General features: G+C 41.0%; 1 protein-coding gene across 3 annotated transcripts in view; it reads right to left on the bottom strand.

The window, feature by feature from the left end:
• TBC1D32 (TBC1 domain family member 32) overlaps window positions 1–24,382 on the bottom strand; it is a 335,208-nt gene that overhangs the window by 48,865 nt on the left and 261,961 nt on the right. For all 3 annotated transcript variants that reach the window (XM_075597756.1, XM_075597753.1, XM_075597754.1), the window contains 2 exons: window positions 11,176–11,239; window positions 2,477–2,592 (listed from right to left, as the gene is read on the bottom strand). In XM_075597756.1, coding sequence (XP_075453871.1) covers window positions 2,477–2,592; window positions 11,176–11,239 — 180 coding nt within the window. The remainder of the gene's footprint in view (window positions 1–2,476; window positions 2,593–11,175; window positions 11,240–24,382) is intronic.

A 24,382-nucleotide genomic window follows, 5' to 3' on the forward strand; every position in this document is an offset into this window, starting at 1 on the left:
TCTCCTCTTACCTCTCCCATCGTACTTTCAGTGTCTCTTCTGATAACACTTCCTCCTCCTCTATCGATCTCTGTGGGGGTACCCCGTTGCTCTGTCCTGAAACTTCTTTTCTTTTCTCTGTACACACTTTCTCTAGGTGACCAAATCACATCTCTTGGGTTTAAATATCACTTCTATGCTGACAACACACAAATTTACTTTTCAACCCCCGACCTTACACCTGCTGTACAGACCAAAAAGTTTATGAATGTCTCTCTGCGATATCATTCTGGATGGCTCTCCGCCAACTTAAACTTAACATGGCAAAAACAGAGCTCCTCATACTTCTTCCCAAACCTGGCCCTACTACCTCCTTCCACATTACTGTTGAGAGTACGATCATTCACCCAGTAGCCCAAGCACGCTGCCTAGGTGTCACACTTGACTCCGGATTATTACAAAGATACGCCCTTACCTCTGTTGCTCGACTGCTAAAACTTTGACTCGGGCCCTCATTCTCTCCCGTCTCGATTACTGTAACCTCCTGCTGTCCGGCATTCCTGCCTCTCACCTGTCTCCCCTACAATCTATCCTAAATGCTGCTGCCAAAATCACTCTACTCTTTCCTAAATTTGTCTCAGCGTCACCACTGCTGAAATCACTCTTCTGGCTGCCGATCAAATCTCGCATCTCGCACTCAATTCTCCTCCTCACTTTTAAAGCTTTACACTTTCTGCCCCTCCTTACATCTCAGCCCTAATTTCTCGCTGTGCACCATCCTGATGTAACGCCTGTATGCCCGCAGACCAAGCAAGACCCCAGTACTAAGGTGGGAACGGTATGATACCACACACCCACAGCAGTGGGAGCCAGCCCGGAGTGTGGTATAGCGTTGGTGGGCCTGTTGGAAGAGTTGTTAGTGTATACTTGCAACGCTTGGGGTATGTCTGTGAGAATAGTCGCGTCCATTTGCCAATGTTCAGGGATCCAGAGGGTAGAGTCGTCAGAGGGCAAGCCAGGTCCTACGAAGCCAGAGGTCAGCGGAGTCGTATGTGTAGCAGGGTTCAGAGGGATACCAGAGAGCAGAGTAGTCCAGGGTAAACAGGGGTCAAAGCCAGGGATATCCAAAGTAACACAGGAGCACAGCATAGGTCAGGTACACACAGGGAAACAGGGAAACTATGCAGAGCGAGGAAGAGGTGGACAGACAGGGATTATAAAGGAAGGTGCACCAATGACAGAGAGGTGGAGGAGTAGAGAGAGAAGTGGGAGAAGCAAGAGATAGGTCAGGGAGAGAAGAGGAGGAGACAGAAGGGGCAGTCAGGGGAATGGCCTGAACAGCTTGGGAGGCGGAGACAGGGGAATCCTGATAAGAAGAGTCTGTGCGCGCGCCCCCTGTAAGCTGGAGATGCGCGCGCACAGGCTGCAACACAGGCGCGGCCCGCACGGAGCAGGGGAAGACAGCAGGAGGGGAACGGAGCCAAGTGGAGGGGAACGATGGCGAGGACTGTGCCCGTGCGATGGCCAGCAAGGGTAGAGAGGAGCATGCACGCGCGTCCCCCGTGGGCTGAGGGGGCGCGCGCACCGGACGCGTCACCAGGCGTGCGGAATGCCACGGGCATCACGCGAGGGAGAGGCAACGGGACGGATGGCACCACAGGGAAAGGTAAAGGAGCAACCGCGGGGGAGAGGGAGCGGGGAGGATTACAGGAAAGGCTAAGAGAGCGCGTGGGTATGCGAGACCTGCGGGGAACACGCTGCGGCAAGGGTAGAGAGGTAGACGGTGAAGGAGAGGAATGGGAAGGGGCAGAAAGGATAACAGGAGATGGGAGAGAGGGAGAGGAAGAGGAAGGAATCTCCTGTGTCGTCACACCTGACTCTTGCGTTCTGCTCAAGGATGTCTTCTTTACCCCATTTGTATCTAAAGCCCGCTCCCGGCTTAAACCTTTCTTACTGACTGCCCCACACATCTGGAATGAACTTCCCTTCAATACCCAACAAGCACCCTCTCTATCCACCTTTAAGACCCACCTTAAGACACACTTGCTTAAAGAAGCATATGAGTAGCACCGTGGATAATACTAGACACGTTTCAAAAGCTTGGTCCCATGCAGACACACTTACCAGAATGCGATCCTACTGTCTCTGGATGTTCTTCCTACATACCAATTAGATTGTAAGCTCCTCAGAGCAGGGACTCCTTTTCCGAAATATTACTTTTATGTCTGAAGCACTTATTCCCATGACCTGTTATTTGTATTATTTGTTATTTATATGATTGTCACGTGTATTACTACTGTGAAGCGCTATGTACATTAATGGCACTATCTAAATAAAGACATACATACATACAGAAAGAGAGAGAGAGACCTTGAAATGCTTCATTACTATGTGTGTGTGCATCTCTTATTTCCCCCCTAAACATTTTCCTTGACAAACTGCAAGCTAATATACAATATATAAAGAGAGAGAGAGCGAAGCGTCAAATGAAGGATACGGAGTGGAGACTTGGGGACAATCTGTTGCTGTTTCAGAAAAGTCTCACATTGTTTCAGCACTTGAGTAAGATCTTGTTCACTGCTGCTCTTCAGGAGATTGATGTGTCTACCATAACTTTAAAAAAAAAGTCACAAATGTTTAGTATTTGCAATAAAACTATTTATATAGCTAAATTTTTCTTAAATTGCAGTAGCTGTACTATTGAAAGTAGATTGTTACAAAATTGTTAACTATATACATTTGCAGACATAAACTTAATTTTAGATGATAGACCATACTTACTAAGCAGTGCTACTCTATAAGGCACCACCCATCTGTGGACCTCAAATGACCTATAAGGTTTCTTGCAGTGCCAGAAAGTGGCTTACAGAGTGTGATGGTAGGGGGTAGCTGGCCTCACATAATAAAGGTGAAGCCGGGCTAGCTACCCCTAAAACCGTGTTTCTGACTGCCTATGCATGCTTGCATGGTGGCTACATGGTGTGTGTTATGTGCCCGGTTAGCTACCACTGAAACCATGCGTTTTCAGACACCTATGCACAGTAGCATAGCAGATACATTTTGCAGGTTTGGACCCTTTAGGGGGGAAAGCCCCAAAATGGTGGTACGTCTGAGAGGGATCCTTTATGTGAATAGTGGGGGAAAATGTTGTTAAATCGCGAAAATAATGTGCAGCACTTGTGTTCCCAAAATAATTGTATTTTCCCCCAGTCAGCATGTGTGATTTGTGGATTGGATGTGTTCATTTCTATGGGGGCCAACTCAGTGATTCAATCAGCCGAGCTGCCTGCATAGAACTGAGGATTGAGACAAAGGAAGGGAGTAGGAAAGAGTGGACAATTAGGTCTGGGGATGGGCTCTCAGGAAGAAGAGCCTTTGTTCCCTGCAGACTCTATGGCTCCTACCCAGTGGGAGATCTTGAGTGCTTTATCACGTCCCCTCCTCTGGCTTTGGTGGCACCAATTCAATCCGTGCTCTGGTTGGCCAGCAGCCCCTGTGTCATGTAAAGGATAGCCACCAAGGGCAATATAAGGGGTGCTGCTGATCAGAGCACAAGTCCATCTGAGAGACATTCTGTGAAGGAGTTTGGATCTTGACTGTGACCAGCTGGAGATACATGTCAGAGTGGCAGCTGTGTGTTCAGCACTCTGATATCCTGGACGAGAAGCGGACAAGGCAAGGCTTCTTGAAGCGGCTCCTACATCTAGCGAGGCTAGAATGTACTCCCCAGGTCCTCAGTTGGTATAGTATCCTGTTATTGTGTATTTTGTCTTGTCTGCTGGCTTGCCAGAATAAACATCATTTTATTCTACAACTTTGTCCCATCTGGTGCTAGTGATCCCGGTGGTTTTGGTGTAAAAGTACTGGTTTCCTGTGACACGGCGTAACATCACTTCGTAAATATGCCCAAAATATTATATATATACACACATATATATATATATATATATATATATATATATATGAACAACACACAAAATAGATGCTGCAGTCAAATCAGCTCAAAATGAACTAATAATACACAAAACCAGACGTCAGGGTAATTTTATAATACCCTCTGGCGGTGCTACCGACCCAAAGACAAAGGTAAACACAGGAAGAGAGAAGAGGGTCAAAAATGGAGCACTCAGAAAATATATAGTGAAAATAGAAAAATGGATTTTATTAGTAATGCAAAAATAAAATAATTAAAACATACCACATATTAAATGACTGCTGTAAAAAGGAAACTTATAATATCTAAACAAAAAAAACCCAAACATAGAAGAAGCATATAGTAAGAGTCCCAATGGAACAGAACAAAACTAGGGGAAAAGAAAATTCCCCTAGAGATGTAGTGCCGATCATGGGGTGGGTAGGGACTCAAAAAAGTAAATGGAACAACCAGATGACACAATAGTAAATAATAAAATGATAAATCAAAAAGTAACACTGTAAGCCAAAAACCTGCATGCAAAGCAACTAGAGAAAATAACTAAATGCTGCATAATATAACAAATGAGATGAGAGGCAAAAATGGGTACTAACATGGGTAAAATTGATAGATAAACAGCAAAAACCTGAGTAGCTAGGATAATGATGGTGAATAATATAAACAAAGCCACAGAGGTATAATAAAAAAAGACCCTGAGGATGCTGAAATGTAGAGATGAGTCCTGATGCTAATAGAACACTGCGAGCATGCAGTAGGTGAGGTAGGGAGGAGGTCCAAATAGAGCACATTGTGCAGTGAATACAGACCCCCAGCGTTCCAGTCCCACAACAGAGTAGTAACCAGCAGCAAGCGTAGAGCGCCCCAGCATCAGTCTGGATGTGTAGTTGAGGTAAACACAGGCATCACACTGTACAGAGCATGCACGGGTCAGGGGGATGTGGAGGTATGACAGCTCCGATGGCCGTTTCACTATATTTTTTCTGAGTGCTCCATTTTTGTCCTTCTTCTCTCTTCCTGTGTTTACATATATATATATATATATATATATATATATATATATATATATATATATATATATATATATATATATATATATATATACTGAGTTAAGTTATGGTGAGTAAGAAAAGTGCCAAAAACCCTCCACAGGAAAGCAAATATGCAAATACAGCATACAGTTGTATTTGCATATATATATATATATATATATATATATATATATATATATATATATATATATATATATATATATATATATATATATATATTACTCAAAATTAATTTGAAACAGACATGATTGTGTTAAATGTCACCTACAACTGCCCCCAATCACATAACCTCCTGTTTATTTTCTCCAGTGCTACAAAAAAAGTGCAATGGCTGTTAGACATAAGGGGTTTCCCTACATGTATCACACATTAGAAGTCTTTTAAAAAGGGGACCTTATATTATCTATAGGTGGCATCTGCTTTGTCAGTGAGCAGTACACAACATTTGTCTAAATCTGTATACACACTTAAAGGTAAATAAGAATTGTAATCAGTTAGTGTTAGGACCTGCACATTTTGTCATGCCTTTATGTGGCTTGCAGGCTTAAAATGCTTTGGCCAAAGAGTTTAACTAAATTACCCTTTTTCAAGAGATATATAGGTATTTCACTGTATTTTTGTCATATTGGATGTCACTTTGGGCTTCTCTGTTTTTTGTTGTATACATTTAGCCACGCCCAGTAGCACTCCAATTGACACTCATATACATACACATACACATATATATATATATATATATATATATATAATGTGGTAATGTTTGGGGTTTCTTAGAGCTTGCTGGGTATCTGTGTGTTTACACACTCAGGGCCAGATTCACCAGGCTCGGTTAAGTCAGAGTTCATTACGTGACATTACCAAAATGAATAACACACATTATGTTCCCTGAGGTTAACACGTACCCTCAAATCTAATTATATGGAAGAACAAAGTCTGTTTGTTATCTCATTAGCACAGGCTTAACGTCACATTATTGTAGCATACCATTATGTTATATTCCAATATAGTGACTGTGACAGGGTGAATGAATGTCACCAGCTCTATGCCTGGCAGACCTATGTTTATGTCTGCAGTGCAGCAGTGACCAGGTTAATATTCAGCTGGGAAGCTCTTGTCAATTAGTCTGGTCCCAGCTGCCTCATCAAAGAGCTTTAAAAACCCCAGGCTGCACACACATGCAGCATGTCTGAACCAGTAAGAGTACTGAAATGCTGAAGGAGAATTACTGCAATAAGGTCTGTCTTCAATATTATTTTTCGATGAACTGTTTGCTGTACTGTTACGCTGAAATCTAAACAGCCCTTGTTGGGAAAAGGGCCAAGCCCCGCTCAGGACTTATTTTCTGTTTTGTATGCCGAAAAGAAGCTGTTTTGTTTTTGTGTGCCATATTTTTAAGGCTCAATTAATAAGCCTTTGCAAGAAACCCACATGTGGTTGCATGCACCCTGCAACATATGGTATCAGAAGTGGGCTGCTGAGAGGCCCCTGCAGTTGAAGCACCACACAAAAAAAAATGGAAGAATTTTTCAAAGAGTTTCTGTGCGAGCAGGCCAAACAGCAGGGACTGTTAATACAGAAGCAGACCAGACAGCAGGGACTGTTAATGCAGGAGCAGGCCCAACTACAGACAGAGAGAGATGAAAGACTATTGCAGCAGCAAACCCAGCTCCTAATCCAGCAGCAGGCAGCACGGAATGAGCGGGTGGCCAGGTTGCTGACCCAATCCAAGGGGTCTGCCAGTCCAGAGATTGCGAACAAAACCCCGGTCCTCCTGAGGAAAATGACTCCGAACGAGGATCCAGAGACCTTTCTACTGACGTTTGAAACGGTTGCCGAAGCCCAGGGCTGGTCTGCAGATCGCTGGGCAACCGCTTTGGCCCCGCTTCTCATAGGAGAAGCCCAGGCCTCATATCAGGGCCTCCCAGCGGATCAGGCAATGGACTACAAACAAGTAAAAGCCGCCATACTGGATCTCTTAGGTCTGACCCCAGAGACCTACCGGCAGCAGTTCCGGAACCTGAAGTACACCTCTAAGATGAAACCCCGGGTCCTTGCTCAGTGGTTATTGGACTTGTGTACTCGCTGGATAAAACCTGAGGAGCGCACTAAGGAGGAAATTCTTGAGCAAGTTGTTTTGGAACAATTCCTACAGGTAATACTCCCTTCTGCACGCTCTTCGGTAAAACGCCATGCTGCTGAAACCCTAGCTTTTGGCTGTCTGACCCGTTGAGAACTTCCTTGGGGCCGAGGATCAGGCGAGTGTCCTGGACCCGACACATCTGACTCCACCGGCACTTGCGGACGCCCAAAGAGGGAGACCGGACCCACGGGGAAACTACGGCCCCTCCATACGCAACCGTCAAGTGCCACGAAAGGAGCAGTCCTTCCAGCAAGGGAGAGGTCCAAACACCGATCACCGCCGAGACCCTCATCCACTTCCTGATGTCGGCTTGTCACCAAATGAGAGGAACTTCAGAGGACGTCGACCACAGGATCCTTCGGATGCCTGGTCTCCAGTATCCGGTCCAGCTGAGCGGTATCCGCGGCACCCTCCTGCGAGGGAACCCTCTCCATGTTCTGCCTGGGGAGAACAAGGTCACCAGTATGTGGACTGTCCCCAGATGGATTGTTCCTTTAGCAGGACAGTCACCTCGGCCTTCCTCAGAGAAAGTTGCAAGCCCTGGCTACTTCCAGCCCAGATTGGGGTAAAACCGTCCAGGCCCTTGTAGATTCAGGCTCGGGAAAAACGCTGGTCTTCCAGGAACTGTTACCGCCTGACGTGCTTTCCTTTGACTCTCCATGGAGTATAGAGTGTATACACGGCGATTTAAAATGGTATCCGACGGCCAAAATCCTGCTACAGGTAAAAGGTCAGGAGGCCATGATCGAAGTAGGAGTCACTCCTTGGCTCCCTGCCCCCGTTTTGCTCGGCCATGACTGGCCTTTCTTTTCAAACTTAATAGCTCCAGTCTCTCAGGAGAAACCTGGTAAACTGTTCCCCTTCTCTGCAGACCTGTTCCCCAGTAGACACCGGGTTCCAAAGACTTGGAGGCAAAGACGCTGTGACAAACAGGACTGGTTGCAGAAATTTGGGACTCAAGGTGGCCATACTAATAGGCATACGTCACAAGTATTGACTGGGGATGGCCAGAAGGAGGGAGAGATAGGCCCTGAGGATTTACCAGAGCTATGTCTCCCAGATTTTTTGCCAGAGGCAGAGGGAAGATCCAGTCCTGGCCAATGGCCAAGCAATATGATAAAGTGGTAAAAATTGATGACCAGATATTGAATGCACAAGGGGTAATGGTGTTCCCTCATTTTGAATTGTCGAATGATATCCTGTATAGTGCACGTCCCATAGCGTAAAAAAGTACAACCCTTTCATAAAATAGAGGGGGAATGTAACAAGTGGGAGGGATTTTAAAAGCAGTGTGTGATATATATATACACACACATATATATATATATTACTGTATGTGTATATATATATATATATCACACACTGCTTTTAATATATTTTATATATATATTTTATATATATACTGTATATGTGTGTGCTAAAGCCCATTTCTATAAATACTGCGCTATATGAACGCACACACACCTGTCTCTTACACATACAATTGTACAATGTAATTCTAACCCTATATACCAATAGGGACTATATAGTATCTACACACACTAATAGTAATGCAACATTATCTTGTATACACCTACCCTTGGTATAAACTCCCCCTCCACACACACCTTTAATAAAGTGCTTTATACACTTGTGGGTGCTTTATAAATTTATATTTACACACACACACACAGACACTCTTACATCACAAACATTCAGGGACCATTTAACACCTAAAGTGTCATAAATCGCATACTGCACAGGGGGTAGGGATAAGCTTAACCCACAGATAACATTCCAGGCTGCCTTTTGTAAAGTAAACATTTTCTTGCTTTATCCATTGTAACATCGCCCGAAGAAGAGATCAGTGAAAAGTTTATGTGAAATGAAAATTAAAAATTAATAAAAAAACTAAAAATATAAAGTGTTAAAAAAATATAGTATTATAAAATACTTTATAATATATAAATGATAAAAATTAAAAAAAAAATATATATATTTTAAATTGGATAAAACAAATAAAATGTAAATAATAAGATAATATACTGCAATGAAAAAATTATTCTATGAAAACCGCCAAATCAATATCCACATTTAGGCCATAGAGTGATTAGGGTTTGTAACTTGTGGAACCAAAAGCTTTCGTGTTGACATAGCCTCTTGAATCAATTGTCACCCCTCTGGTCTTGTTTAATGACTTCAATGCAATTCATGGTAAACTGGCTTGGATCTTTATTGTGGAAATTATTAAAATGTGCAGATAGTGCATGGTGAGATGGCCATGTTCGATATTCCTTTTATGCTAGAGAAACCTGAATGTAAGATTAGTTCTGCCTACTTACTATTTGTGACATGGGCATTCTAGTAATATACATAAACCATGAAAAACACGTATTGCAATTAATACAATCCTTAATGCTAACAGAGGCGCGTGTTGTGCGTGAGGTCATTTTGCCTTTTGAATGGGGTATATACCGGATATGATGTAACATTACATGGAGTGTAGTTCCTTCGCGCAATAATGGTCTGAAACCATGAATCGTGGTGTAAAACTCCTTTCACCTTCCTCTTGGCTAAGCAGTCGTTCAAATTTGCCTGAACACAGTCCTCGGACGGAGGTCTTAGAGAAGAAAAATCAAATACTACACCATTAGTGTATTCTCCCTGTGTTCTTGTTCCAGATCTATCTTGATATTTACGAATACCAGTTTTAAAATAAAAATACACAACTCTGTTTTAATTTAAATCGTATAAATCATGTATGCAACACGACACAATTTCAGACAGCAAACTATGCATAATAGATAAAATGTTACATAATGAACATCAGACATACCATACCAGTTTTATTAAGGTTAGTACATTTAGCACAATTTCGATGGAACCATATATTTCACAGATCCTCTTGTCCCGATATATCTCCAAGAAAATCGCAGAGAAAGGGAAAAGCGTTTAAAACATTTTAAGTGTTACTCTATGTCATTTAATTACATTTATGGAGACAATACATGTGACCTTCCTGAAATTGGTGTATAATTTCTTATGATTTGCACACACACACACACAGTAAATAAATATATATTTAAAAGTTAGCTTTAGAGAATAAAACCTGAAAACAATGCAAAGGTCCAGCAGTGTAAGGGATTTAGTGATACAATAGAAAGGAGAAATACAACCAGATAAACAGATAATAATATACATGAAAAGCAATATAATAACAATGCAGTTATTAAAAAGCTCAATAAGGAACTGGGTAGAGAATATAAATTATACAGTACATAGACACAATCTTTTCTCTGAAATGTACCTGTGTTCTCATATTAAAATTACAATGAATGCCATGAACGTAATATATCAAGACATGGGGACTTATTTAACCAGGACAACCTGAAGTGCTGTGAAATCAATATAATGGATGTTCTGTGTTTGTCACTGTTTATTGTTTCACTATTACTGTGCCTGGTTTATATGCGGATACTATCTTTAGGATGCAATAACTATGATCGAGTTAAGTGATTTATTCACTTTGAAATACTTTCTAGAGGAAAACAAATGGACTTTTTTTGCAAGCAGGAAAATAGAAAGGAAGGGAATACTATTTATAATGGGTCTTGCGGAAACCTTATTACTGTATGTGACAAGTATGAGATATTTAAATAGGTTACAACTGCCTGGTCATACGAAGTCAAAATAACACTTGTCATTTTGCTTCAGAAATTAACTGATCAAGATAGAAGACTATAATCTGTCCTCTGATGAACAAATATTTAGATCCTTAATTTTCAGTTTTATTATAATAACAGTGTATTTTTGGTGCGCCTATCCCTTTGTGTTTTCTTTATAGCGTTTTCAAAGAACTTTGATAGTAGCACCCCCTCCAGCATTCTGGTTTATTGCAGATAAGTGTGTGCCCCAATCCCTTCACACGTGTGTGTGTCCAGATGGGAGGGATTTCAGGTGAGACAGACAGACAGCGAAACAGAGTGAGAGATGTAATAGACTCAAATTTCACACTGCTTTCACATTTTCTGTGTAAAATAAACTCATGGAATGAGATTGTAGGAAAACATTCAAAACAGTTTAATGAAATTTACCTGATAGCCATCTTTACACCAAGCTGCTGGACTGCAGAAAGAGTTTCATTCTGCCCATGTATATCTAAACAAGACAACAATTAGACAATTTTTAATGTCAAAACAATGGTGAAGTAAATATAAAAACTTTATAAAAGTGACAAACATATTACTTTTACACAATATTGTATCATTGAATTACAGCTATATAATTATAAAACATACCGAGGTGGGGTTGTGTGTGGGAGTCACATAACTGCATTTTTCAACTTCTGAAGGTGTGGTCTCCCTCACTTGTCTGTTTTATTTAATTTTGTTTATGTTTTGCAGATTTTGATAATAGAAAAAATCCTGAGCCTGAGGGAGGTGTTCTTTATTAAAATGTAAATTTCCCTTTAGCTCACAGATGTTCCACTGTCGCAGAATGTGATAGAAAAATATAGCTATACTAGCGGACATTAAGAATGCAAAAGGTTATTTTAATCATCCTACTGTATGAGTTCCAAGGTGGCCGAAACTTCAAGTAATCCAGTGGTCATAGTAGATATGATATAAATATTAAAAACCCACTTAAAAAAAAAAAAAAAAATCTTTTATTAAACCTTACTGGGACCCAAGACCGTATACTTTCTCAAAACATGGAAAATAAAATTCAATGAGCAAAGGGAGATAGCACTTTTAAAGTTTGAAGTCCATGCTTAATGTAGTGATTTATCATGGATTTCCTTTTTCATTTCACCAATTAAATTTTCTATATAAGATAATAGAGTTCATGTATTTCACTCAATGCAAGCATATGAAATGAGGGAAGCATCCTCAAACACCATAACCTTGAATTTTATCACATAGACACTATATATACTGTATATATATATATTTATTTTTTTACTGTAATATTTTCTAACAAAAAATACATGAAGTCCTTAACAATAAAACAAATGATAGACAGCACTCAAGAGAGATAAATAATGTGCGTCCAGGGTTCAATTGGACCCTAATTCCCCATAATCATATATAAAATACAAAGGTGTCCCAGCACTCACTGTCTATAAAGAAAAGCTCTACTACAACAGTATGTCTGAAATATGCAATACGTTTTAATGAGAACACAAGGAAAAAATGACTTGGAGTTGCACATCACATTGGAAACAGAGTTCAGCGCTTGTCAGTAGCAGAGACACAGAGGAGCAGTGACTCAGCAAAGGACGTTTGCTTTCTTGACTTGCACATACAGTATTGCTTTATCTTGGACTCCTTTTGCCGTTTCTCCATTATTGCTGGATTGCTACTTCTGTGTTGCTACTGTAATAACCTTGCCTGATCTCATATACTGTTGATCCTTATTGTAGGACATTTAAGTGTATACAGGGGTTCTTTACTGGATCTTGATTGCTTTATTGCTGGTCTTCGTTTGCTGTATTGCTGTATCTGTATTACCAATAGCCTTACCTGATCAGATTTTCAGTTATTCCTTATTGTAGGACTGGGCGCATTGTATATAGGGGAGTGAGGATATAGGGAAGTACCTCTGGGTCCCTGGATTAGAGGGAACGGGCTTGAGAAAGAGGTTAGTACCTTGAAACGGTCATTTCCCCCTTACATAACCTCCTCCTTTTAGTGTCCCCCCCCCCCTTGTTTTTGTAGTGTGTTGTCACCTAGTCTCCCTTTCCCACTCCCCTTCCCTAAGACTCTGTTTCCAATGTGATGTGCAACTCAAAGTAATTTTTTCCTTGTGTTCTCATTAAAACTTACTGCATATTTCAGACATACTCTTGTAGTAGAGCTTTTCTTTATAGACAGTGAGTGCTGGGACACCTTTGTATTTTATACATGAAATACTTCTTTACAGATAAATAAATAACTTGCATAAAAAAACTTCCAGTACTAAACTCTATATTGTGACTGGCAAGGTAACTTTTATCAACAGATTTATCGTGTACTATTAATTACAAAGCAGTCAGTGAAAAGACGGACATCTATGTTTTTAAATGAAAAATGAATTAGTAAAACATTAAAAAAAAATCTACAAGGCAATAAAAAGGAACATACAGTACTGAGTTTGCAATTTGTATGAAAAATGGCATACAATATTTCTGTAAAAAGCATAAAATAAGGTCTGAACCTGGACCCCAATTTTTTTTAAATAAATACCTATAATACATATTACATTCCCCACCTAATTTGCTCATACCAACTTATTATATATATATATACACACACACACAGATAGGTCCGGAAATAATTGGACACTGATACAAGTTTTGTTATTTCGGCTGTGTACCAAAATAACTTCAAGTTACAGTTAAATAATGAATATGTGCTTAAAGTGCAGTCTACCAGCTTTAATTTGAGGGTATTCACATCCAAATTGGAGGAAGGGTTTAGGAATTACATATCTTTAATATGTAGCCCCCTCTTTTTCAAGGGACTGAAAGTAATTGGACAATTGACTCAAAAGCTGTTTCATGGACAGGTGTTGGCTATTCCTTTGTTATTTCATCATCAATTAAGCAGGTAAAAGGTTTGGAGTTGATTCCAGGTGTGGCATTCACATTTGGAAGCTGTTGCTGTGAACCCACAACATGCGGTAAAAGGAGCTCTCAATGCAAGTGATACAGGGCTTCCTTAGGCTGCAAAAAAAAATTACAAATCCATCAAAGAGATAGCAGGAACATTAGGAGTGGTCAAATCAACAGTTTGGTACATTCTGAGAAAAAAAGAACGCACTGGTGAGCTCAGCAACACAAAAAGGCCTTGACGTCCACGGAAGACAACAGTGGTGGATGATCGTAGGATCCTTTCCATGGTAAAGGAAAAACCCCTTCACAACATCCAGCCAAGTGAAGAACACTCTCCAGGAGGTAGGCATATCATTATCCAAGTCTACCATACAGAGAAGACTTCATGAGAGCAAATACAGAGGGTTCACCACAAGGTGCAAACCATTCATAAGCCTCAAGAATAGAAAGGCCATATTAGACTTTTGTTTTCCTCAAAGTCTCTCTCAGTCAAACATACAATATATATACAGTATGTTATTACATTGGGTTTAAATTGTTTTTAACATAATTACATTTGTAATATTCCTCCCTCTGTAATTTGTTGTTATATCCTTTTAACATTGCTGTTTTTGATGTTTTTCTTTAAATTGTATCCTTTTTGATATATATTTTTACTTACTATTGCACTTTAATGTCATTGAATTTGTATTGAACAACCAATATCATTTATTGAAGATGGTGCTGTAGGTATATATAAACGGACTCTCTGTATCATTGTGTATATATAACCCCCTGAGGAAGTCGCTACAATTGCAATGAAATGCGCAGCGCTCTTTCCATTGGTTTGCTCCTTCAGCTACGTCAGTATGATTCGCTGTGCTAAGCCCCTCCCCCCAAACGCAGACACAACAGACGTATGCTCTGCTCGCTAGCGTCGGACGGCCTTTTGAGGATTCCCCTATGGCGTCATTAGAGTTCCCACAGTGCCCTAGTTTTTGCCCACGGTCATTTCCATCTGTGTTGAGCTCAGAGGTCATCCAGACCCAGGGCCTCACTGGAGAGAAGTTTCATCCCTTCTCCCGGTTGTACTTTGGGACTCCTGCCAAGCAGCTTACCCCACCTGTAATCAGGTTATATTCACTGCGATGTTACTACTTATGTCTGTGAGTGTTTATTTTTAAGTGACAAAGTGAGAATATGACGTAAGGAGGGGGGTCTGACATAACAGCACTGGGATCTAAGCAACCATTTTAAGTCAGCATCCATTTTAGGCTTTGTCTGAATGAACGGGGTATGAGAATGGACGTTTTGAAAGAGGATTTTGCTTCCAATTTTTAAAGTGATAAAAAGCCACGCAGCTAACTGAAAAAACCTTGAGGAAAAGAGGAAAGTGCCAATGTTATGAAAATAAGAGACACTGTCTCGCATTCCGAGGGAGGTGCCCATGAAGTCCCATATGTAGAGAAAAGGTCAACGGCTTGAATAAAGTGTTATTACTGAATCATTCATTTATGCATCCCATAATAATGCTATTAACTCAATGTGTTCATATTCATATTTTGTTTACCTTATATGCTCACGTAGTGAGGCACACGCAACCTCGTATAGGGGGCGTGGGCTTAGTATTTTGTGTATAAATAAGGCCTGTATGCCATCATGTCGTTGGGAGAGTTTTATTTTGAAAACTCTCCTCTGCGTGTGCACCGTACACTGCAATAAACTTATTTGTTATTCTGCAATATATCCTCAGATGATGACTCTTATTTATTCACGCTTTTCACATAAGGTTACTCCAACTTCGCATTTGTAATAAACTGTATTACTCTATGGTGCATGTGTATATATATATGTATATATGTATATATATATATATATATATATATATATATATATATATATATATATATATACGCACAAACAAAATACCTGCAACAGACTGATAGTATTGTATATGCTATAGCCAGGAGAAGAATTTCTAGTAGGCTATAAATAAACAGCCCCTGACGGTGCTTAAAGGCAAAAATATAGAGTTACAAGAAACAAACAGATGCCTAAAGAAAGCACTCAAGTGTATCCAAAAGTATTACATTTATTAAACAATATCTAAAGAATACAATAATTATAAAATATAATAAAAAAATGTCTGATGAGAACCCCTAATACCTAAGCTAACTGCCTGAATGATGTAGTTGATATGCAAAGAGATCAAAATACCTAACGATATACCAAGGTATACAGAAAAATAATTCAGTGAACAAATTGCATACATTTTAACTACTAGAATGATGGACCTTAAATTGTTTGGAAATGGCCTTATAACCCTTCCCAGATTGGTGGGCAGCAACAATTGCTTCTCTAAGATCATTGCTGTCTTTCCTCCTTGGCATTGTGTTGACACACAACCGAATGCTCCAGACCAGCAAACTGCTAAAACTTAGGCTTTTATAGAGGTGGTCACACTTGCTGATCATTTAATCAAGGGCATATGATTAGCAGCACCTGTCTGCTACTTAGCATCTTAATTCCTATGGAAGCAGTAAGGGTGTGCTTAGTTTTTCACAAATAGCTTCTCCATTTTGACTTTATTTTTGTTAAATAAATCATGACACAGTGTAATATGTCCTGTGTTGTTGTTCACCTGAGGTTGTATTTACCTAATTTTAAGACCTGCTAAGGAACAGATGATTGTTATTATGTCCTGATATGTAAAACCATAGAATTCAAAGAGGGTGTACTTTCTTTTTCACACCACTGTATGCTGGTTAAAGCAAATGTAGAGGGGAGACACAAGCTGAGATTAGGAAATACACAGCCTCATAAATGAGAGTGAAAGTTCCGTGAGGGTCCGTGAAACTCCACAGTGTTGGCAGTTAAATTCAGATACTTATCCGGATCCTGAGTAGTTGAGAGTCCAGAAGTAGTCACAAAATATAAATCAATTCCAGTGGCTTTCAGCAGCATGCTAGTTCATCTGTATGAGTGCAAGAAACAATGTTTGAACACGCTGGATCCTCTCCTCTCATAGCGCATAGGCACTGCAGGAGCCAGTGGGTAATTGTAAACACGCAAATCCCATGCGTTTTCAGGGAACAGGAGCAGGACAGTCAGATTGGGGGTACCTCAGCACATTTAAGAACAGAACCAAACCCGACGTATGTTTCGCTTAGTACGTAGCTTCTTCTTGTTTTGTATTTATATACTGTATATATGTTTGTCTGTATCTCAATATGCATGTCCAAACTAGAAGACCTAGAGCAACAAAACTTGGAAGGATTTCTTTAATAAAATAAGGTGAACTGTCATGGTTTGGATCCTCGAACACTCCAAAGGGGGGAGTTACAGAAATTATTACAATTTCTCTTAGCATGTCAGCCACTAGGTGGTGTACCTGGTAGGCTATATATCTGGCATTTGACTGCTGACATCATCATGAGAGTCAGATAGCTATAAAGTTTACACAGCAAGTAGACAAAGAAAGAAAGTGTGGAAGACAGTTGGCACGTCAGGAGATAGTAAAAATGCTGCAGAAGGAAAGAGAGGCGGAAAGAATTGGAGACATACGGTATTAAAGGAAAGTAATGGGAGGGGGAGAGATTAGGGGGGGTTAGAAGGGGTAGATGGTGAGAGGAGGGGAGGCTTGAGATTGGTTTGTTAGAATTCCTGAGCAATGCAAGTACAGAAAAGATGAGCAAGTAACATCAACCTGTAAGCATGGGCGTCCGCAGAAATTTTTATCAGGGGGGGGCATAATTTTAACGGCCAGTGCCCGGCGTGAAAGTGGTGGTGAGTGCACTGTGGCGAGCGAGCACGACCAGCATAAGGGGGGTTTCTCCCCCCCTCCCTTACCCCCCCCCCCCGAGAAAATTTTGAAAAAAAAGTGGGCAAATGGTGCATTTTCAAGCAAATTTGAGAAAGCTTGAAGGTTAATAAAGCAATATTAAATATTAAAAAAACACCATTGCATGCAGTTGCACCACATTATTCACACACACACTCTCCCCCCCCTCTGCATCTCCCATCTCTCTCCACCCCTGCATCTCCCATCTCTCTCCCCCCCCTCTGCATCTCCCATCTCTCCCCTCCCCCTGCATCTCCCATCTCTCCCCCCCCTGCATCTCCCATCTCTCCCATCTCTCCCCCCCTCTGCATCTCCCATCTCTCTCCCCCCCTGCATCTCCCATCTCTCTCCCCCCCTCTGCATCTCCCATCTCTCTCCCCCCCCTGCATCTCCCACCTCTCCCCCCCCTCTGCATCTCCCATCTCTCTCCCCCCCTGCATCTCCCATCTCTCCCCCCCCTGCATCTCCCATCTCTCCCCCCCTCTGCATCTCCCATCTCTCTCCCCCCCTGCATCTCCCATCTCTCTCCCCCCCCTGCATCTCCCATCTCACTCCCCCCCTGCATCTCCCATCTCTCCCCCCCCATGCATCTCCATCTCACCCCCCCCCCCTGCATCTCCCATCTCTCAATCTCCCTCGCCCCCCCCAAGCTTCTTTGCCCCCCCAACCTCCCCCCACCCCCAATCTCCCTCGCCCCCCCCCAAGCTTCTTTGCCAAATTGCCCCCCCAATCTCAGTCTCTCCCCCGCATCTCCATGCCATCTCTCCCTGGTCCCACGTGTCCCACTCCCTACCTTATGCGATAATGCGGCCACACTGCCGTCTGCCGGGGTGCAGGAGGGAGCAGGGCCAGAGGGAGAGTCTGGGTGCCGGTCCAGATGGGGAGTTACAGCGGTCAGCGCGGGAGGGCACGTGGCGGCCCCCACCCCTGCGTGACTGCTGCAGCTAGCCCCGCCTCCCATCCAATCCCGGGCCGCGGCTCAGCTGCCTCTTCCTCCCTCAGCATATTTTATTAAATTAATGCTGCGACTGCGAGGATCCAGGGGGGGGCAAGCGCCCCCCCTTGCCCCCCCCTGCGGACGCCCATGCCTGTAAGCTTATTCTATATAACTTTATTACACTTCAGCTATAGTGATAAATAAGATAATTTTATTGCATAGCTGGCACCAAAGTCTTAAAACCGAAACTTGTGCAGACAGCTTAGTTGAATAGTTAATCTATACACTTTATGATTAGGGGCATTGTCCCATCTGCACGAGTATTTTTTTTTAATTGCTACTACAAAAAACATGTATCTTTATGAACTTCAAATTTAAAGTATATTCCCTTTCTTTAGTTCTTTATTACGTAGTTTCTATTGCTGACAACTTTAATTGTTCCTTAAAGATTTGCAAAAAAGAATCTACTGTACGTTCTGTTCTCTCATCTGCCTCAAAACGTACATTTTTTTTTTAAATATCAGAAACTATTTAATATACTATACTTTGCAGAGTACAGTAGGTTAAGGCTGGTTACACTGATGCATACCAATACAAAGTGATATGGTGCTCAGTCACACTGAGCTAAAGAAAATCCCTTTCAAATCCTAGAAACACAATGTCCATAGTGCCTTCAATAAGTCATGTCTCCAATTCAATTAGGGTAGTAATACTGTGCCCGGGAGGATTAAGCACCAAGTGGTGCCCACCAGAACGTATGGCGCCATAACGGGAGACCAGTACTTTTAGACCGAAACCACCGGGATCACTAGCACCAGACAGGACAAAGATGTTGAAGAAAATGGGGTTTATTCTGGCACACCAGCTGACAAAACAAAGATGTACAAAACAAGATACAATAACAACTGGGGGCATGGGGAGTAGACTCTAGCCTTGCTAGGTGCATGGGCCTACATCAAGGCTTGCCCTGTCCGCTTGTCGTCCAGGATATCAGAGTGCTGATCACACAGCAGAGCCTCTGACATGTATCTCCAGTTGGCTACTGTCAAGATCCAAATTCCTTCACAACGTGTCTCTCAGTCTCTCTGTCTTTCAGATAGTCCACTGAGGGAATCTCCACACTCCTTCCCAGAGTGTCTCTCCTCTAATAGCCTCTCAGATGGTCCTCTGAGGAAATCTCCACACTCCTTCCCAGAGTGTCTCTCCCTCTGATAGCCTCCTGCTCTGACCAGCAGTGTTCCTTATATACACCTTTGTGGCTATCCTTTAGCATTGAGCAAGGGTAGCCAGTCAAGAGAAACAGTGCCTGGGGCTCAGACCTGGTAATTGATTCTATTAACTAGTACCCTACCTTTGTTCTGAATACACATTTCTCTGCAGGAATCTCAGCTGATTAAATCACAGAGATCCCCTCCATAGAAATCTATACATGCAAATCACATTACAGGTCTGCTATCTTAGAAATGAGCACATAATCCAATTCACACTTTATAGGGCTGACTCCCAAATCACATCACAAGACAATGTTGATTCACTAAACTAAGGAAAGGATTGTTACAGGGAATAACGTGTTTTGGAATACATTCTCACATACATAGAGCATTATACATTCCCTGTTCTCCCCCAGATATTAAATCCATTTGGCCAAAATAAGCCTTACATAGGTGGCCAAGTTACATGGATTTAGAGCTGGCTACCTGGGCTTCATTTCACTTTTGTGATGCCAGCTACCCCTACCGTCACAGGCGCAATATATAACAAACTCTCTACAGCATGTATGCAGATGGAATATATGAGGGAAGGTAACAATCATAACAGCTACTGCCTGTTACCTTATTTTTGAAGCCCTCACCAGTTATGGCAACTCTGTGAGGTATGCAACTCGTTGATGAAGTAAATCCAGGTAGAGTCTGTGAGAAAAATGAAGCACAGCTAGAGCAGCACAAAAAACAGGATCAACCACGGGTAACTCCTATTAAATATGAAATTTATTCAGCTCATATGGACAGCTGTGACAGATAAAACCAGCTACGCTGCTGTAGCTTTGCTTCATTTTTCACACAGGCTCAACACTGATACATACAACTTTAAAATGAATGGTTGTTATCACATGCAAGTTGCTGTAAGTAGCCAATTCCTGAACGACTAATGTTTCATAAAATTTCTCGCACATACTGTTAAGTAGGCACTTTAACAAACTGACAGAAAATAAAGCATATTAAAAACAAATAATAATACTCTTTAATGCCAATTTATAACCAAAAGGGCTATCTTGACATAACCTTTACATTGTGGTATGTACCTAATGCAGCAATAACTGGGTTAGAAAAAGATAAACTTATTACAAATTGGATAAATGCCTCTTTAGGAGCGACCGATCTAGTTTGAGACCTCTGGGCCTATTCATTTAATATGTATTATCCTTTATAGTACCCTAATGATGTGCCAGGTATGCAATCTGCACATGCTCATTTTTTTTAGAGGGTGAGGGAGTGGCTAGTCTAATCGAAATGGAAGTAGAGCCCCCACTACTACTGTTTGCGGCATCTGTGGCCTGGAGCGATCACATAACGTGGTAGTATCAGAAGTCTGTTTGCTCTAGTGCTGCAGGACCCCGCTGGTATTGTAAAGGTTAAACACATCTTTGTGCATTAGCAAAACAGTCCTATCCGGTGCAAAACTGCATTTTAGGTTGTTTTTTTGGTACCAGTTATACAAAACCGAGTGGTGGAAAAGTTGTATGCAAATGAGCATCTCTGGCAAAATTAGGTATTCCCTTCTATTCAATAACCTGTGCGATTGTATTCTGCACGGAAAACATTGGCCAGAGATATTGCCTCACCACAGATCTTGCTTTTTGTTTACACAAATACAAGATACAAAAGTGATGCGCAGAGAAGCAGAGTTTGCTATATCTCATTACAATCTGTGCATCACGTTACTCCTGCCTAACATCTCCTACTCACACTCGCAAGGTGAAACAAACGGCGCAAAACATGGAGCAAAGTGTCGCTAAATAAAAATTATGCAATTTGCATACTTTTTGCTTCAAAGTTGCCTTGATACATCAACATCATTGTGTCAAACAGCACACATTTGATGGGGAAAGCACATGTAAATTAGATATTTTTGTAGCGATCTTCATTCATATATTTAATTTTGATTGAATACAGCAAAACGTCAGATTTTTACTGCATTAAATTGCACTCTGTTTCCTGGATATTTTGCATGGCAACACTCACAGTTTAATGAGTGTGACCCATAGCGTTGCATTTTTTAATGTCTCCTATGCTAAACTCATCTTCTTGTTGAAGAGTATATTGTGGTTATTGAAGATGAATTAGTAAGCAATTGTCAAATTAAGCTTTGCAACAAGAACACACAGACATGGGTTGCATGTGGTGAATATTTTCATAAGTGTATTAAAAAATGATACTTCCAAGCAATAGTTTAAATAGGATATCATTCCCTAGCAGGGAGGGTGAATCTTCACTACTCACTCACTCCTTTTTCTCTGCCAAGTAACAAGGTTAAAAGGTTTTTGCACACACATCTCAGACCAAGGATTTCTGTGTCATATGAAATTGGAAATATGATTTTAGTAACACAGGGGTGTAAATAAAGCAGTTATCATGCGGTGAGATAAAAATAGTCCATTAAAAACAGAAAGTGCCTATTTTTCTACTGTTGTTCTCAGGAGTACTGTAGAATTATGTTTAGTAGCCCATAAATGGACAGCTACATTAGTACAGCAGCAGGGAACAAAACAATCTTTGATTTATTATAATTAAGCTAGAATTCTTCTGGCACACTGTTCAATTTAATATTTCTTTTTAACAAAATGTTAGACCTATATTGATGGCCCATGACATGCAGTGTAGCTTTGATATACAATAGTATTTAGGACAAAAGCTTTGACAAATCAATCTTCTACATAACAAAAAGTCTACTTTTCTTGTCAGGCAAAAGGAAACCATTTCTGAGTTGTCATTTATTGAGACTATGGCAAAGATACACTAGCAAAACAGAAATGACTGTCAAGATAAAAATTACAGCAAGGCTAATAGGAGGAAATGAAAAATGAAATATAACACAAATTAAATATCAGCTTTGGAAATATTTACTTTTCTCTGAAAGCAGTTTGTCATTATATATATACGAATGGGAATATTTCATAGCTCTTACATTCAGCTCTAGGTCAATAAATATTATTGGTACCGAAAGCATCAAATACAATGTACAGGGAAGCAAAGAGAATAACAAATACTGTTAATGCTTTAAAGTAAGTTACATTTATTTGCATATGATCTCAAATTAGCGTACTGGAAGTCCCATAACACCCAAGTGCCACAGGCTTTTCACCTTCACGAACATCTCATCTTCAGGATAGCGAGTACGTGCTTGTGACACGCACCATGATGGAGTGCATATAAGAGGATAACCCTCCTATTCCCTCACAGATCATGTTCACCTCTCTCAGAGAGAAGTGGATAAGATTTCCCCTAGATAATAAGCACAAAATTGACGACGTCCACTGGGAACTACAAAAGCTACCAGTGTGCAGGCCCTTGTGATATCCAGTGGATGTCCATAAGACCCCCTAAAGGTTCAAACAAACAGATGTAGCTAGATGCACTTTCAGCAGGGCAAAAAGGACATTCCAGTGGCTCTGGAGAAGATGAGAGCCATGTGCAGTGACTTTATTCTAAACCAGTGTTTTTCAACCAGGGTTCCTAGGAACCCTTGGGTTACCCGAGCAACCCTAAAGAGTTCCCTGTAATTTTCAGGTCATTTTTAAATTGTACCATATAGCAGGGCGCAAAAGAAGAAAGAAACACACTATTAGTATAAACTTAAAAAATCATTAATATTTATAATAAGCATAGGATAAAAATAATACACTTACATAATAAAATAGGATCACAATAAATCCAACCATCTGTGGGTAGGCTTGGGATAAGTGGTGTAGTTAGGCATACATCGACACAATGGCAAGATCAAAAGGAGCCCAAATGTCCGGTATAAACAGATCTTCCAGCCCAGAAAACAACACCTGCACCTAGCGCTTAGGACAACCCACAAGAAGGAACATCAACAGCTGCCCGGAGAAACGCTGTAACGCTTACTCTGCTGCGTGTGACGTCACCTCAACGCGTTTCGCATCGTACGACGCTTCGTCAGGAGGTATAATTGACAGTGTAGATGTCCAGTTAAAGTAGATGAAGTTGAGACTAATCCACCAATAGTATTCGCTCATTCTCCCAATAACATTATAGGCTACCCAGCCATTTCAATCAGTGCTAAAACAACCTCAAACAATAGTACATAGTACTACAAGATAATATTATAAAAAGACAACTAGACATAACATTAACAAAAACTAAAGGAAAAAAGACACTTAATCATAAAAACGAAGAAAAAAGGAAAATGATAAACAAAAAAGCCTCAGACAATAAACTCATGAAGATGCTAAACGGGGAGAAAGGGGATAATGCCTAATCTAATAACACATAACTGAATACATACAGTGGCATCCACCTTTAGTCTAAATCGGCTAGATCTGCGATTTTCAGATTATCCCGGTTATGTGCGGTTTTATGTAGTTTTCACCCGGAGTGAACTGTGTTATTTTCGCGCTCGTGATATTAGCATTTTATTCTCGCTGTCTGCAATACTGCAATGCCGTGTAAAAACTCAGGGGGGCGTTTGCGAGCTGTTGTCTTGGAAGTCTAATACCTTCGCGGTTCAACCTACGTCAGTACACAGTGTGTGTGCGCGCGCAGTAATTGTAAATTTGCATATTTAAAGTATACATGCATTTGCAGTGCTGTTCTGCAGTACAGTAAAGTATGTCTCATTTGAAAATTGTTCAAACGCATAGGCGTGTACTGTACTGTAACTGTGTCACATTTCGGCATATACCTCGCTCTCCCCTCGCTCGGGATAATTAAC

Source organism: Ascaphus truei, chromosome 4 (genome assembly GCF_040206685.1).
Source record: "Ascaphus truei isolate aAscTru1 chromosome 4, aAscTru1.hap1, whole genome shotgun sequence".
In the NCBI taxonomy this organism is placed as follows: Eukaryota; Metazoa; Chordata; class Amphibia; order Anura; family Ascaphidae; genus Ascaphus; species Ascaphus truei.